We start from the raw sequence: 17458 nt of genomic DNA on the forward strand, positions 1-17458 counted from the left end.
TATCTATGGGGAGAATCTGTTGTGGGGATTGAAAGCCAGAACTGTCTCTTTCCTAGGCCAACTCTGCATCCATAGTGAAAGAAATGGCTCTGGTCCCATCAAGCCTGTGCCAGCAGAGACTCTGTTATATTTAAATCAACATTTGCCACAGCAGGGGATTATCAGATGCTCTACTTAAATGCTGGATTTTCTTTTTTATTTTGATGTTTAACTCATAAAAACCTGAATTTATTTGGGTTGGGTGCTGATGCCTGCAAGCACAGCTGCTCACCAGCTCTGTTTTGTTTGCCATGTGAATGCACGAGAATAGGATTTAAAACCTTTTTCCAGACTGCCTAGTGTCAGGATTTTGGTTTTTCTTCCTCTCCAACTGCTATGGCAATGTACCCAGAATGCCTCAAACCCTCAGCAACACCCCAAAGCAGAGATGTGCAGAATTTTCTGCTGCTCCCTTCTTCAAGAGGCAAACTCCGGAGGTGGGAAACCTGCTAACAAAGGTTCGGAGATGGAAATACAGGGTGGGCCACAGAGTGGTTGAAGACAGCTGACCTGGACCTGCATATAAAGGGAAAGGCAGCACATTCTAGGAGCAGAGCCACGGTGCTCTAAGAGATGGTGTGAGGTGTTACCACATTTAGAGGTGGGTGCCTATCCTGCCCATACAGAATCCAAAATGGTTTCATAATTTGCTAAGGCTGCCTAAACCACTTGAAAGGGTAAACCAACAGGTAATACCTCAGTTACTCAGTTTTCTTGACTGCTGTTGCCACATGAGGCTTTATTATTAGTAAAATCAGGCACATTCAGTAGTATTTCATGCACAAGGGATGGACTTTGGGTCCATGAAGAGTGTAATCAAATTCATGGAAAGAGAACTGGCTTTAGAGAGATGTTCCTTTATATGTCTTTTACTTAAGACCTAGCACAAGCAACTGAAATTTGCTGCTAAATGAATCAAGACTGTACAGTGCATTTCAAAGCAGCATTAAAATCAGTGCTTGCCTCAGCAGGATTTGGTGCTCCTGATTCATGCCTGTATAACATTAAAGCTGAATTAGAATGCTGCTGTTCTTTATTTGTAATCCTCCTTGATTGTTTGCTTTCACAAATGTGTTATTCAGCTTAAAGACTATTTACTGAAATTGAACTGTACGAGCACGCAGAGCACTGACAGTGTCAGGTGAGCTTCCATTATTTGTGAATTAATTTATACAAGCCAAGTTTTAAGCCATATACAGCTTAGATACATTTAAACTATGGATCCAAACCTTTAATCCATATTCCCCTTACTCTTTTTATACATACTGTGTGCAGAAATTAATACATACAAGCAAACTTAGTCTGGGTATTTTCATTGCTACTGGTGATGAGATACGGAAGCCTTACTCGTTCTGGAACAGATGGTAGGAACAGAAATTTCTCCCAACAAACCTAAACTCGATCTAGAGGAATCCTCTCTAGAGAACCTCTCTGTGAGGTTTGGTCTTGATCACTGTATGAGCTCTCTGTCATCCCTGCTGTCCCACCCCAAAAATAAATTAAAAAAAAAAAAGGGTCAGTACTGAGATGCAAAGATGCTGACTGTGATGACAGCTCAGGAATTCTCAGATGTGGACCCCTAATGCTGCTCGTCAGTTAAACACTTTTTCCTGCACAAAAGCACAGTAAGGGGTTGCCACTGATGGCACATAATGGCATAAATATGCCTGGGAAATGCTGATAGATTTAGCAGCAAGTAGCTCTGCCTACCAAGAACTGCTGAGATCCACTCACTCAGTTTTAAACAACATTGGCAGTGGCTAAAATCACTTAGGTGAAAATATTTGAGGAGTGACAAGAAATGTGGAAAGGAATAGTGGGAAAGAAAGGCTCTCCCCTCCTGGTAATTCCGAGGAACCTATGATGTCAGCCATCACTAAAAAATATCCCTGCTTTCCACTTCTTATAGGACTAATGACAGGATTTTTATGATTAAGCTATGGTGTAGATCAAGAACATTTACTTTTAATGCTTCTATCCTTAGACTTAAGAAATCTTCAGCACCTCCAAGCTGCAGCAAAACAATTCCAGAGATGAAGATTTATGTTCTTGATAATGGAGCAGGCTCACATAAATAACCGAGCTGAACTTAAATTTCATTCCAGTTGTAAAGTGTCTGCCTCTTATTGAGCTGCACTGCACGATTAGAGGTTTGACTGTATCAGTCATTCATAGCCATTGTCAGAAATAAATTGCTAGATTAACTTGCAACTATGGCAAGCACAGAAAATGTCTGCTCTTTGGGAAAATAATGTTCCTGAACTTCTGCACCTGATGGAATAATCAAAATCTTCCCAAGGCATTCAGACAGATATTGGCATGGTAACATGAGAGGGGCTGGAGTGTCCCATCCTTTTTGTTTTCAGTTTGCATTTCCAGGCCCATGCAGAGTATGGATTAAACAAACAAACAACGAACAACTGCCACAATTAGCATCTATTTTGCATCTAATGAAACAGAAGACGAGCTTCTTTGTCCATAGTTATTTCAAGCCTTATGTTTTCATCTAGGGCTTCATCCAAACTCTAATGAAATAAATTCTTGGATCAGAACCACAGATTTGTTGCCAGCACTGGGTTTTGAAACCTTCTACACTTCTCAGTACCCACATGGCAATTATTGAGCAAGACTTACTGGCTGCCTCAGTTATTTCTCATCCACGTATTTAACGAGGCAGGTTGTCTTCAACTACCCAAAGAGTTTAAAACCTCAACCTTACTGCCCCAAACCAGAGCCATTACTTCTTTGGATCTGGTACCCAGTTTCTGAAGACACTGAATCATTTCCACTAGACTGTTTACCTTGATGAGCCTTTATGTGAAATTTTATTGTCCAAAGCAAATATGACCTGTTAAGATTTACAGGCTTTATTAGCAGCAATAACAATTTTACAATCAACACCAGTAAATTGGGGTTTGAGAACTTTAAAATTTTTATCTGTCGAAAGCAATTAAAATGTCAGTTTTTCATTGGATGTAATTCCTAACTTTCATAAAACCACAGATATCCTGTTTAATTGTTGAGTATAAAGCAGTATAGTTCAAATAATTCTAAAATTCTCAGTATTCAAATTCAAACAGTGCTGATTAAGAATCACCTTTTTTTCCCAAATGGCTGAATTTCAACAAAGATAACATTTCTGGCTATTTAACCATACAGAAATTGGAAAACAGTCAAATGCGTGCAATCAGTTCAGCAAACCATACTTGGGTAGAAGCGTAACAATCATAATTTGTTTCTTTTGGTCTCAAAGAAAACAGATAGATTTTATATAGTTTTCACTTTCTGCTCACCTTTAAAGGCTGTATTTTTAGAATTAGTAACAAAACCAAACTGACAGACATCGTAGCATATGCTTCAGACTATGAAAATTGTCACTGTAGAAAAATGCACTATAATCTCCCAAGGAAGGTGCTAGGATCCTTAAGACATTCGAGAACGTTCCTTCAGGGACCACACAGCGTAATGCAAGACACAAGGAGGAATCGAGGCTACCGAGTTTTAAGAGCGTGTATTAGGCAGCTGAACAGAGAAAAGAAAATGGTGGTGGGTGAAAGAGCTGAATCCAAGAAACAGCTTTGACTGGACTTGGGAAGCCTTTGATAGCGCTTACACATTGGATGGAAAGAGTCCTAGAACAGCACGTCTGGAAGGGAGAATGGGGGAAGGAAGAGGAAGAAACCAGAATTTGAAGGCACTGGACAAGGCAGAGTTTCTCCACGAAAAGCGGGCTCCCCACTCCCAGGCTCACACCACCCACCAGGACTGCAGGCCAGGTAAACTTCCACAAGCCAAGAAAGATATTTTGCAGTCAAGTAGTGGCCACATCACTCTTCATTTCGCTTTGTCACTGCTTGTTTCCAGCCTTTTTCCTGTAACCCTGCACTTGATTTGGGGCATTTTATGAATAAAAACATTCACTTCTAGTTTGTGGAACGAGGGGAACCAGGGTGAGAAGAATAAGCAAAGTGGAAATTTTTACCACAGAGACAGCAAATCTGTGAGACAGGATAAATGGGCAACCTGGCGAGAGATGCATTCAGGAAACCTGGTTTAGCAGTGCACACTGTCTGAGAGAAAAAGGTCACTGAGGTTGGCAACTTGGTGGCTTTGGGGAATCTCTGCAGGCAGCAATTACCGTCCCTTCTGCAGAGAGCAGGGGCAATGGATCCCTCACAGACCAAGGATGTTTAGGCAATTATACCTTTGGAAGTTTGTTTTGTCTACAAAACCGGATATGTTTACCAAATGCACATTTCAATAATTTTGGCAATTCTCTGTAAAGCAGTATTCATTTTCGTAAACAGTAAAAATAATGCACAGCTGAGGATAACGTAGTAGCAGACATTTGAATGACAGAGCAATGCACATTACATGCCTAGATACAAATTTATCTACCCACCGTTCTTATATCTAACTCATATTCCTTTTGGTCTTAAACACTTCTGTCTGATTTTCAGTGTCTTTTACCCCCCAGTTTGCTGCCTTTCTTCTTTCTTTATTTTCAATTGCATCTGCTCAACATGCTGCTTCTTACCTAAAAGTTTATTTTTCCTTGCTTCTTTTGTTCCTTCAATTAGAACATACCACAGCAATAGTGGAGACAAGGGGCAAAAATAACTTCTGAGTGATACTATTTGTCTTGCTCATCAAAAGAGCTGAAGAGTACACAGCAGAGTGTGCAGTTAAAAATACAGCACAGAATTTCTGGGGCTGCTCCGCGGCTCTAGCCCTGTGGCTGAGCCTATGCTACAGCCTGAATGCGGTGACTGTAGCTCACCCAGATACGCAGGAGTTAGATTTAAACCACTGACCTCAGCCTTGCCCTGGCAGCACTGGCTGAAGACTGCCACCACCAGCCTGCTTTTGATAGCATGGCATCATTCTGTTGTTACCTAACTTCCACCATCAGATTTTATCTTTTTTTTTTTTTTTTAATGCCTCTCTAGCAGATTTTTAAACGCAACCCACTTAGAACATCTTCCCCCAAGAATAGCCTGGCTATTATAATTTTAAGGCATCCCCATTAGTTTCCTGTTAAGATTCAACTCTCTTGACAAAAAGCATGTTTAAAGCTAAGCAAAGCCCCCCAAATTATTATTTGCAGCAGATTTTCTCTCTCCAGTAACAATGTGTAAGAGTATTTTTAGGGTTTTTTTTCTTTTTTTAAGTGTTTTTTCAATGAGAAAAGTAATTTCTGATAAAATAAGTGACAATCTGTTTTCAGTTTGTAAGCACAGAACTTGAAAATGGTACAAAACCTAGGATTTTTCCACAAAACATTTCCTACAGAACACTGTAACCAACACTGGACCTTGAAAACCACATGGCAGCTAAGCCCTTTTTGCTTTTCTCCCCATTCCCCACCAGCCCAGGAGGCATGGATAGCCACCAGCAGTAACACTGCACAAAGCCTCACCTCAGCTGCAGGGACTCCCTCAGGTGGCCGACAGTGGAGAACGATCATCCCTTCGATAGGAACCTCCTTCCCTTGGGGGTCTTGCTCAAAGTTTTTCCGTAAATCTGCAGAGTTTAATGCAACAATTCATTACACCTCCAAATTCATTACACTGCCATTCCTCCCCAAGCAATACTACATAGGCTGCAGAAGTGAGCAACGATATCCCTTCGGCATGTTCTCTTAAGTGTGTGTGTAAAGCAATGGACAACTGAGAGCTACTCGTTCTTCCCCAGAGGAGAGGCAGAGGGATCCCATCATCTTTAGTTGTGCTTCCATTTCTCCACCTTTAAGAAATGATCTGTGTGACTACAGAGACAATCAATATTAGAACCCACAAAACCCACGGTTCCAGTTGTGCTTTCAATCTCTCAAGCCATTGCCTTTCCAAACTGGGAGAATTAAATGCAACAACAACAACAACATGGGATTGTTAGGGTGCGTTTAGAACCAACTGAATGAATCCAAGACTGGGTGAATCATTTTCCTAGTGCATGCTACTTCAGATGAGTGCCAGGGTATTTTATAAAATGTTCTAAGCTAGATGTTTTGTTTAGATTGTCTAGATACTGCAAGCTGCAGGGACCGAAAGAAAAGGACTGAGAGCAATTCCGCACATTCCAAACTGGCTGATTACAAGATTGCTTCACTTCAGATACCACGGCCAAGCTAATAGTTCTGGATAAGAAAGAGGGCATGTTGTCTGAGAGTCACACTGATGTGGCCAACAGCACTTCCGTGTACAAGTGTTTGCATAAACCAGGACAGACACAGAGGAAACCTGGATCCGATGACATTGACCTAACCCAGATACGCCCACAAATATGTAAAGTTTTGCTTGCTGTGAAAGGAAAACAAACCAGAAGGAATGTTACTTACTACATGGGCTTTGAGAGTTAGAATGTTTCCATTAGACATACTCATTTTCTTCAAACAGTGCCTCAAATTCCACAATGTGGATTTACTGATTTAATTTTCTCCATTGCTTACACTTCATGAAATACACCCCCTTAAACAGCAGAGGCTCTGAATCAGTTACACTTCAATATACTTTATAAAATACATTAAGACTTATTTTAGCAAGCCGGTCACTAGAGAAAGATGCACACGGTGCACATACTCTTCTTCTTATGATTCTTTGTTTTTACATCATTTGTTTAAAATATTTTAATGTTATTTTTTTCCACACAGAAAACCAGTATCTTTTCCAGTACCTTATTTAAAAAGTCATTCATTAACAGTTCGTCTGCAGTTGTGCTTACAAATGCCTTCATTAGGATGAAAAATGGAGTAAGATCCATCTTCTCATTTTCTGTGTTCCACGCTGTCATAAAGAAATACTTACCTGCATTTTTAGAGAAATAAAAACTGCTGTAACACTTTGGACTTGACTCACAATTCAGAATCTCTAGGCTTTAAGTACAAAACAAAGAAAAAAAGGAAAGAAAGAAAAAAAAAAAAGTCGACACTACCACACTACTCATCACAGGGGCAGGTGCTGTGAAAAAGTTACGGGTTCTATACACTATCACAGGTTGGACCTACACATTCTCATCTCTAGTCCTCTACGGGGTGTTCCCTAAGTCAGAAATCCAGGCCCCAAATTAAGCAGCTCGGCTGTTCACCACCAACAGGATGACGCAGGCCCCTGAAAGGGCGAGCCCTGGGAACTCAAGGGGAGCAGTTTACAGCCGTCTGTCGGCAGCATTTCAATTTTTCGGTCTGGATAACTAACAGGTCCCATCATCTCTGCACTCTAGAATTGCTGTTCTTTTTCATAAAAAAGCGTGGCTTCAAGTAAAAGTAGTGCAGCAAACAGCCAGTACATGACCACAGCTCAGGCCACTGCATAAAGCAGAAACGAAGAGTGCTCTCTGGAGAGCCCGCTGGGTTAACAGGGTATCTGCACTTAGAGATGGCAGCTGGGAATGTGGTTTCCAGAAGAACTGGTACCACAGTGACGGATTTAAAAGTCCCAACACACGGCTCCACCTGCTTCTGCTCATTCGGATTTTTACTCATATTGCCATATTGTGGGGTTGGGAAATCACAGTGTGGAAAAAAGTCAATAAAAATTCAATTCAGAATAATAGTCCTCTGCAGCTTCACAATACAGGGAAATTATTAGCTCGTTCAATGTTATGACAGTTAATGCAGTAAAATAAAAAATTGAATTTACACATATTTACACATTCAAACTACATCAGCCAACAAAAGAATCTGTCATTTATAAAATCAAAGAATTGTTACGTTGTCCTATTACTTATCTCAAATGTTTAAGTTATCCTGTTAAAAGATTTATCAAGAATTGCTAGAGCACTACCTGATAAAAGTTACCGGGCAGAGTTTCTTGCTCGAGCCTCCCCAGCCCATTCCTCCCGCCCCTCATCTCCTTCCAAGAAGCATTTCTCCCAACTCTTTGAAGCTTGTTGCCATATTTCCTGGGATTGGGTCTTTAAAGACCTGAACTGGTGATTTAGAGGAAAAGGCTTCACAACAGACTGGGGGAAAGTAATTTCCTGCGCTCTCTGCTAGCAGCACTGCTGCAAAAGGATGGTTTCAGGCTCTCGTTCTGTTAGAACAACGCAGCAAATCTAATTACTAGGTAAAAACTGGATGAAGCTTTGAGCATCTCCCCAGCCTCATAGTAACAATTGTATTTGGGTTCTGTCTTTTTTATGCTCCTCTTGCTGTGATGGCATTTACCGCATTTTCCATTTTTTGCATCTTTCAAATAATGATCTGTTGATCTTGAATTATAACACTGCAGCATGCTGTATTTCAGATATGAAGAACAGAGATCAACTGAACACTCCCTATCTGGGGCAACGGTTGTCCTCTGCTCCCCACTATATTAAAAATTCTGCAATGAGTCTTCTATGCTAAAAGAAATTAAACCAAATAACCCCCCCTCCAATAACTCTTGATGAATCCACAGTGGTGGTGTTTAAAACTTAACATTTGTCAGCCTACAAAACCAGAGCTATTCCCTTTGTCTAAAGTAGGAAGTAATGATGCCCCCTAAGCTAAAAGTGAGAGCAACTACCATAACCACACGGCCTTCTTCAACTCTGCCACTGGTAATGACTCTGTCGCTGTTTGGTATGACTTACAGGTACGTTTTAGCTGAGCAATTCACAGCTCTGCACAGTGGAATTCCTTTCCAATCCCATTATTGCTCTTAGCCGCCTTCCCACACAGGAAGGGCTGATCCTCTGCGTAACATCCTCCAACACGGGACGCACATGCTGAGCTCGTAATTTCTTCATCGTGACCCGTGAAATATATGGGCTGACTCTGAGAAGCTCTTGCCCAATTTTCCAGTCCAAGGATAAAGAGCAAGAATAGTACTTTCACCTTGTTACAGGAAGGAAATTTTTCCTAGGCCGCTTTAACTTGTCTGAATGACAGATTCAACCATCTGATCTAGATTTAGCATCAACTACGTTGTTAAAAAAGTAGAAGACTACCCACCTTGCTTATGAATGATTTTGTTATTTTCAGTAGTGGCTCTTATGAATGTCTATATGAACAGCATTTACAATTTTTTTTTTTTTTTAAACAATGTATGCTTAGTCCTACAGAGAAATGATGGGATTTCTGTAGCAGCCTTAGTTCTGTTTAGGATGTTTGTATCTCATTTCCTCAGAGAAGGGAGCGAAGATATTTTTTCCTCTGCTGATTGGAATGATTCAATTTTGGCTACTTTTATCTCATTTTCCCCACAGCTTATCATACCTGACGGCCAATGATATGCTTTAATATTGAAAACCAGATTTAAAATACCATGCTACAAAAGCTTCTAATGTATTCTTGCCTTTTTTTTTTTATACAAAGTGTAGAAGACAGACATTGTTAAATGGTTTTTCATATTCTTTGGACCCCTGTGATCAGCATGGAGCAAAAGGGCACTTTTCAGGGGGTTTTCAATTTGCATTAACCTTTTTTGTTACATTGCATTGTTGTGACGCTGTGCGTATGCGTTCCGCAATCTCTGAAACAGACTTTCTGAGTGTAAATGCACATCAATCAATCCACATAAAAATAAAAGAGAGGTCTGAGAAAAAAACATGGAATGCTTTCTGTGATATTCCCACAGTATCTCATAGGGAGGGCTTGCAAAGACAGCAGTACCTTACCAGCATCCTTTTATATTTAACCCTAAAAGAACAGTCTTTCCAGGCCTTACAAAACCTAGAAGAGCAGAACATTTATGCTACTCACAAGCTATGCGGACAGATGCCTTCCTACTCTTTGAGGTCCCTAGATGGCTCCATGCAACACATTGGCACCAGTAATCTTCTGGCCCATGAAAATCTTCCACCTGCTGTCTCGTCACATTGATGAACACCTCTCGAACTTTCAGTCCTGAAGGGGAGAGACACAGAAGATTAGCTGATGCAGGCTATCTTGCTCGGGCATAAAGCTAAGGCTAGCCAAACCTTTTCTTTTAATTAAACAATTCCATTTTTAATCAAGGCAAAGCTTTAATTACTTTGACAATAACATATTGCTACTAATTAAATTCTAAAAGCTGAGTAGTTCATAATGCATTGAGTTACAAGAATTACCCACCCACCGTGGTCTTTGCAAGACTATAACACCTCCCGCAGAAACCTTGTCTCTTGCGCCTTTTTCACCTGGGATGTTTATCCGGAATTTTATAGCATAATATACAATCAGACTGTCTTCCCACCTAACATCTCGGTGCCCTTGAAAAACCTTTCTGAAGTACCCTGGTAGGCCCCTAGTGGAGTCAAACAGCCAGAACTATGCATGTATGACAGGAGCTAATCAAATGCCCGACTGAATTCCCGCCAGTACTCCTGCAGTTCCATCCAGCAGCCATTTCCTCATATGGGAGAGAAAAGCTGCGTCTTATACTGCAGCACAGAGAAAGCTAAGCTCAAGCCATTACAGTCTGGAAGGAGGAGAAAAAAAAATAAAAAAGGGGAATAAACTTCACAGCTCATAATTGGAGATGGTTCCCTTCACCACCCTATCCTTCTGGGAAGCAGTGAACCAGCTACAAAACCAAAGTCTGTCTTAACTTTCACAAACAGAAGCGTTTATAACATCAGGCAGATACCTTGTTATTTTATATGGTTTCCCAAAGTATAACCTTGCTAAATTAATCCACAGCGCAATGTTGTTGTCTACTGCAAATTTACTTGCTGTTTATCAAAATGAACGTATACCTCTTTCCTGAGGTAGGAACCAGTTACACCGAACGGTCTGAGAAAAGGATCTAAAGGACGAATCAAGGCTAGCCAGGAGTAAAGATGAGAAAAGCCTTGTGCTTTTTCTTGGCCTGCTACCATTTTCATAACCTCCTGGGCACAGGTGAAATTTAGCAGCGTTGCCCTTCAGACCAGAAGCATTTGCTTCAGACAAAGCTTGGAGAAGCCTTGTAAACCCGACACCTTGTTTTATACACTTGGGATGGTTGCATACCTGCAACTATCCTTGCATGACAAGCTTGGGGAGAGGAAACACAATCCAAATCCGGGTTAAAAGGCATTAGGAAATCATTTGAAAGAGTTAGTCAGCAAAACATTCATTTGAAAATAGAAATCATTCATGCCTACTACTTTCTTCTTTCTCCTCCTGTGCAGTCCCAAGATACTTATTTCCTCTTCGCTGGAAATGAATGTAAACTCAATCTTAAAATATTTCACGCCTGTGAAGTTTATAAAGCAGCAAGAAATTTCTAAACCCAAACTCCATAAAAATTGGCTACCACTTAATCTCAGGCGTCATTAACAGCTGGGTATTTCACTTCTGAAAGGCACTGGGAAGTCAACGTGTTCCGTTGGTAAACAGGGGAGATGAGGCCCATGGGGGATGCTCGGTGAACAGGGGTGGGGAAGGCCAGACAAGCTTTAAATACTATAAAGCAATACAAAATTTTTGCTACTTTTCCAGCAACAGGCAAAGAGGATTTATACTTCTTTTCACTTAGTCTGCTTGGCTTGCCAGATTTCACAGTGATCCCGAAAGACATGGACAAAACTGGGAGAGCTTCCTAAGTTGTCTCAATAATAATTGTAGTCACTCCAATATTTATTTGCTCTGTAATAAACAAACAGAGGTTTCCTGATCATTTTTATTTGCATTCTTTTTGGTTTTTGGGTTTTTTTAATGTGTTTATGCAGTTTTCAACAAAACTGTTTACAAAACATCCCTTGATTTTCTGCCATGGTGAAAACAAGCCATTATGAAGTAAAGACAGCACATGGAACTCAGCAGTTCTGTCAGAAAGTCCTCCCCTTGCTGACATGCTGCCTGTAAAATGCATGATGAAAACGCACCATCCCAATTTAAACATCCAAGCTGTTCTGACAGCGATGAATCCTTGGATTCTCAGTCATACAACCATTTTGTAGAGTGATCTTTACAGATTAATGATAAGAACAGCTACAGTAAGTTCCATTAGAGAGCATCAGAGTCCTGGTGACCTGGCACAGCAGGCCTTAACTGGCTGAAGATCTGGCACCCCGCCACGCTCTGTGGCACCGACAGACACACACTTTGTTACTCACCTATGGCAAATCAAGCTGTGCGCAGTCCCTGAATGATCTCAATCAAAGCTACAAAGCATCAAAGCTCCAGAGCCTCCAAATCCAAGCTAATTTGCAGCCATGTCCAACAAGGTTGCAACCCATCTACTTCAAAGACTTTTTGGACAAGGGTGTAAAAAAGGTGGAGTCCTTGACAAATATTGACCCTTCTAAGATGGCCTGTCTCCAGCCAGGAATCGCTCACCCAGCGTTCAGTTAGCTGACGTGCACTTCTGTGCAGCCATGCACATCGTCTCTGCCTGCGTGCCGATGCTGCCCGTCAGCACAGCGTTGCTCTGCGCGTTGCGGTGAAGGTACAGCCTCTCGCGGTAGCTATCCTCCCATCCCATGGGCAGCTTATTCCCACCATGACCTCGAAGTAGCACCTTCCTGGGGAAAGGAACGCTCCCCGTCACCAGCCATTAGCTACAGCCTTGCTGACAGTGCTGCCACTCACCCACCTGGGTCTGGTACGCTGTCCTCTGAACTCTCTCCATTTCTGAGCTACTCTAGGAATTTTTGGAAGCAGCAAATAGAAGCAAGGGTACGAAAACTGCACATTATACAGCTTACTGGGGCATCCATGCTAACAACAACGGAACCTTTACTGATACCAAATCAAAAAATCATCACATGATGCTGATTTTTTTGAGAAGCAGAAGCCATTTCTAGGCTCATTGGTACTGTAAAATGCTGAGCAGCCGTCAGCAAATACAGGCATTTACAGCTTCAGATTTATTAAGGTAGAATATTCTCCAGCCCAGCTCTTCCTCTCATTGACACATTATATAATTAATCTATATATCAGCCAGTATTTTCTGAAGCAACGTTTAATGTGGCTTGAATCAGGCAAACAAACACATGATTTTGAAAAGCTGGTGGTTCAGCATTTTGAGAATGGGACTTTTAAAGGTCTCCCAATTTGCCAATAGACAAAATAAATGCATCCAAAATAGCAGAATCACAGAATTGTTGCAGTTGGAAGGGACCTCTGGAGAACTCCTTGTCTTTGGGGAAAGTTATGTTTTGCTTATGGAGAAAGTACACCTATTTTCATTTGTTTTAGAAACAACTACAGAAAGCAAACCTATTGGGAACAAAGGCATACATTCTTCATTTATCATTACTGTATTTCACCGACAAATATATTCACCTACCCTCTGCATCTCAAGAAATGCCAGAAAAATTGTTCATAGGAAATGACACAGAACAAAAAATCCATGCAAATAAAAACAGGCACGTAATAAACAAGAGCGACGTGTCACCTGTGACTTGTCGAACTCTAATAAGCACCACGAGTCCAACCCTTTAAATTATTGTGCAAATTATAACCATCATCTTTTGTTATACAGTACAGCCTTACAGAATATAAAATTATGACTATGGTACTGATATGCTAATAAGCTTTCTGCACTGTTGGATGGTTTAGCTGCAGATAGACTAATGCTGGCAGCAGATGAATAATTGCTCTCCATGTACTAAACATAACAGAGCTGCACAGAACTTCAGCATTTGTCAGCTTTATTTGTTTAAATGAGAAAAACACTGACAGCAGTTATTGCTGTAATCCTTTTATTTATCAGACAAGAAAACTCTAGTTACTCTTAGCAGGTCTGATCCTCTGGTAAAACCAAAAGCTGAAGTATTTGTAAACTAATTCTGAGGTACATGCTGCAATGTTCGGGCAAGAAAAATAAAGCAGAAGGAAATTAATCAAACTGTAATTATTACATTTTTATCACAGTAGCATCAACCAGCTCAGGCTCTCACTTTATGAGGCAGAGCACACAGAGAGAGCAAAGTTCCTGTTCTGCCATGTTCATGGAATAAACAGAAAAGGCAGACTATGGATTACCATCTCTTTTCTGCAACTCAGGAAATAAGGCAGAAGATGAAATAACTCGCTCTCTAACCGACCAATTGACTGTGGCAGCACAGAGATGGGAACCCATATCCATGGCAGCAGCAGCACGTGTTGGCTTGCCTGCACTGATTTTCTGCACAAACAGCAGCAAATGCACAACAGGAGAGACCTCAGCGCAAACCCTCAGGCCCACCAGGACCCCTTACATTCTCAGGCAGCCAGCACGTGTCACAGCCCGCAACAACAAAGCTTATAAACCCACAAAAGTCCTTCCCCTCCTGCTGCTCCTCCTCTTCAAATTATCATCGACTCCTGTGTAACTCTAAGATTTTTATTTCTGTCCTATAAAACCAAAATAATGCAAAATTGGATTCCATGTTCATCACGACGACAAAATACACCCACTGCCTACCCACAGCTGCCCCTCCTGTCCTTTTGTATGTGCCCAGTGCAGTGCTGTAGGTAAAATCCATCAGAACGGTGTGCCCTCCAGTGCCACTGCCAAGCACTTCTTGCATATGCCTGGCTAAGAGCTTGCTGGCAGCAATCTATAGAGATGCTAAGATACTTTTCTTGTATTCAGCATGACATTTCCTCTTGTTTGGGTTTCTTGTTGCCATTTCTCACCATTTTTCTATATATCCTCTCAGAATTTTAATCACCTGCCAAATAGTAGAAGGATGGAAAAGGACAGACCTGTTTTAACGTAGCGTAACCTCCCTTCAGCGAGCGCACCAGAATCACACCCTTTAACCAGAGGCACCACTCTTGGCACAAATTCTAGCGCAGCTCTTCACAGATGGAGCCCACGCAGTACGCAGAATGTTGTGCGTGCTTGGTAACAGACATGTTTATGCCCCACATTTGACTCCAGAAATGAGGGCAATGCCAGTATGCACATTAATTCTAAAAAAAACCCAATAGTCTCCAGTTTACTGAAGGCTAAGGAAGAGTTCCAAGATCATTTATGGATATGGATACATCATGGTGAGAGAATATTCATGCCTGCCCTTCAACATTACACTCTATATAGCCTTTACTTGCTTTTTGCTGTCCTAAGGACCATTTCGGCAGTTTTTGGGACACACAGACACACTGACCTGTCTGGACCACACCTATGTTTTGAGAACAATACTTTCAGGGTTAGCTCAGTCCCTGGGCTAAATTCAGACTTGCACCATTTATATTCCAGATCCCATTTGCTAAGCCTATGCCTCCTTGTCTCAAACCTCAATTACTGGTGTTATTTAAAAAAAAAAAAAACAAACCACCTAATGTTACTTTATCTTTTTTTTATCCTGTTATTAATCCAAGGCTTAGGAAACATAATTGCAGTATTCACAAGACAGATTTTCATTAACCATATGGAAGAAAAACATTTAGGGACGACATTTCTTCTATATTGATTCAGCAATGCCTTTAGAAGTAAAGGTTATGCCTATTAAATTATTCTCGAAAAGGTAACTGTAAAAATTAAAATTCATCCAGATTAGCATTTACAAAGTCTTCAGTATGAAATTTCTTCAGAATGTGTCACTTAAAAAGAATGCCAAACACCACTTTAGGAGATGTAACTTATTTTTAAATGGCATTTTTTCCTCTAAAAAGGAATTTCTTGTATTGATAGAGAGGATGTTATGCATACACTGCTATTTCAAGACATGGAGTTGCCTAGCAATCTTGGAGTTTAAAAAGAGAAGGAAAGCAATAACAAAACAGAATTGTGAAATTACAAGACGGTGCAGCATTAAATTGGTTTGCAATATTTATCGAGATGCTTCTAAATGAAAAAGATATAGGGTGTGCTGGGAGCATGATAAAATCTGTTGATCATTTTCAACTTTCTCCCTTCTTGTCCTCTTCTTTTAGATACACATTTTTACACAATGGATTTCTCCTACTTAACTTTATTACCTACGCCAAATACTTACCCGTGCTTGGGAGCGAGGGCCAATTTCAACCACCATTTTGGTAGTTTTTCAGGGTTCATCCTGACAGGATTTTCATCAAAGCATATGTTTCTCTGTTTCTAGCTCCCACTACAAATTACGCCGCTGAAATACACAGAACAACTGTTCCCTCCAAAACTGTTATTTTCTTTCTGAAAGCTGCCTATGGTTAGTGTTTGATCAGGCCCTACATCTCCCCTTCGAAAAGTGCTGATCTGCTAAGTCACACGACTCTCCAGTTTCTCTCTCTCTGAACGTGATCTCCCGTTCTTTGCTCTATTTTATGTATTGCTGAGAGACACTGCGTTCAGCTATATCTCCCGAAGGACACGCTAGCCCTTACCTGTAGTCTCATCCATGCTTTCCTCAGACACGTGCTCATTTTGATGGACCCATTCACCATTGCACTTGAAGAAAATCTGCATAGCTGGCATAGCTTTACAGCGTAAGACAATGGGGTTGCTTTTTATAATGTAGGCATCATCTGGTTCCTCCATAAAATGAGGCAGTGTTCCAGGAGCAGATGGGATAGACTCTGGAAGGGCTTCGCTGTTATCATTTCCTGAAAGGGAAGGAAAAGAAAATATGCATTTTTCATGTTGTTGCACCCTTTGTATCATTTCATTTAATTGATTAAATACCATTTTGGATTTTATTAAAAACTAATTTTATTGGAGAAACACCCGTAGAACTCAACAGCTGTCAAGATTGTCCTTTGCAAGGAATTTGACACAAACACGCACCAAAAATAATAAAATAATTTAAGTGTAAAAAGTGTCAAGAAAATGGACAGAAAAGAAGCATCAGACTCATCAGAAAACTGCATCATCGCTATTGCAAATTTTATAGATGGGGAACTGGGGCACTGAAAGATTAAACGAGTCACCTAAGGTCATACAGAAAGTCCGTGGAAGTAGAAACTAAACCTTATTCTCTTGAGTGACAGCCCAGTGCCTCAACTACCAAATCTTCCTTTCTTTCACTGAATTTAATTTCCTTTAGACAGTTGCTGCAGATTTAACAGGGATCAGAGTGTTAACCACAGAGAAATATATTGATATGAACACCATTATTGTAGCACTCCAGCAGTGGAATAAGCAAACTGTGATTTCATACCCACTTAGAGGAAATTTTCAATATGCTTTTACACTGTTCCCATTTACTGCAGCCCCTTTAAGGTGATATAAAAGTGGTTTCTGTAGGGCCAGAAACTGCAAGACCGTGAGCTTTCTCAGCTTGTATCACAGACAGTAGGATCCAAGGGCACCCGTTCAGCAATGTACAAGCCTAGGTGTCTTATTTTCTGAATTCCTGTGCTTAGACATGAACATAGAAGCACTGGAATACAAGCTTTTCCTTTACTACAACTCTTCTAATTGAGTCAAATCCTAGTTGTTGCTGTCAAAACGGGGAGATTCCCATTGATTTTTCTGGGATTTATTTCAGTAGTTTGTCAGTTTTGTGAGAATATTCAGAGAAGAGCAACAAAAATAAGTCAGAAGGGATCTGTTTATGAAGGAAGACTAGAAAGAACTGAACACATAGAGCGTAGCCAAACGCTAACAGAGGAAGCCACAGTCTCCGTGCA

General features: G+C 40.8%; 1 protein-coding gene across 1 annotated transcript in view; it reads right to left on the reverse strand.

The window, feature by feature from the left end:
* The window catches only part of UNC5D (unc-5 netrin receptor D), an 81435-nt gene extending 64921 nt beyond the window's left edge, over nucleotides 1-16514 (reverse strand). Inside the window, exons 1-3 of the mRNA XM_009640542.1 lie at nucleotides 16214-16514; nucleotides 9722-9865; nucleotides 5459-5562 (exon numbers count right to left, since the gene is read on the reverse strand). Of these exons, the coding sequence (XP_009638837.1) occupies nucleotides 5459-5562; nucleotides 9722-9865; nucleotides 16214-16514 (549 nt within the window). The remainder of the gene's footprint in view (nucleotides 1-5458; nucleotides 5563-9721; nucleotides 9866-16213) is intronic.
* Nucleotides 16515-17458: the final 944 nt, after the last annotated feature.

Source organism: Egretta garzetta, unplaced genomic scaffold (genome assembly GCF_000687185.1).
Source record: "Egretta garzetta isolate BGI_Z169 unplaced genomic scaffold, ASM68718v1 scaffold296, whole genome shotgun sequence".
Lineage (NCBI taxonomy): Eukaryota > Metazoa > Chordata > Aves > Pelecaniformes > Ardeidae > Egretta > Egretta garzetta.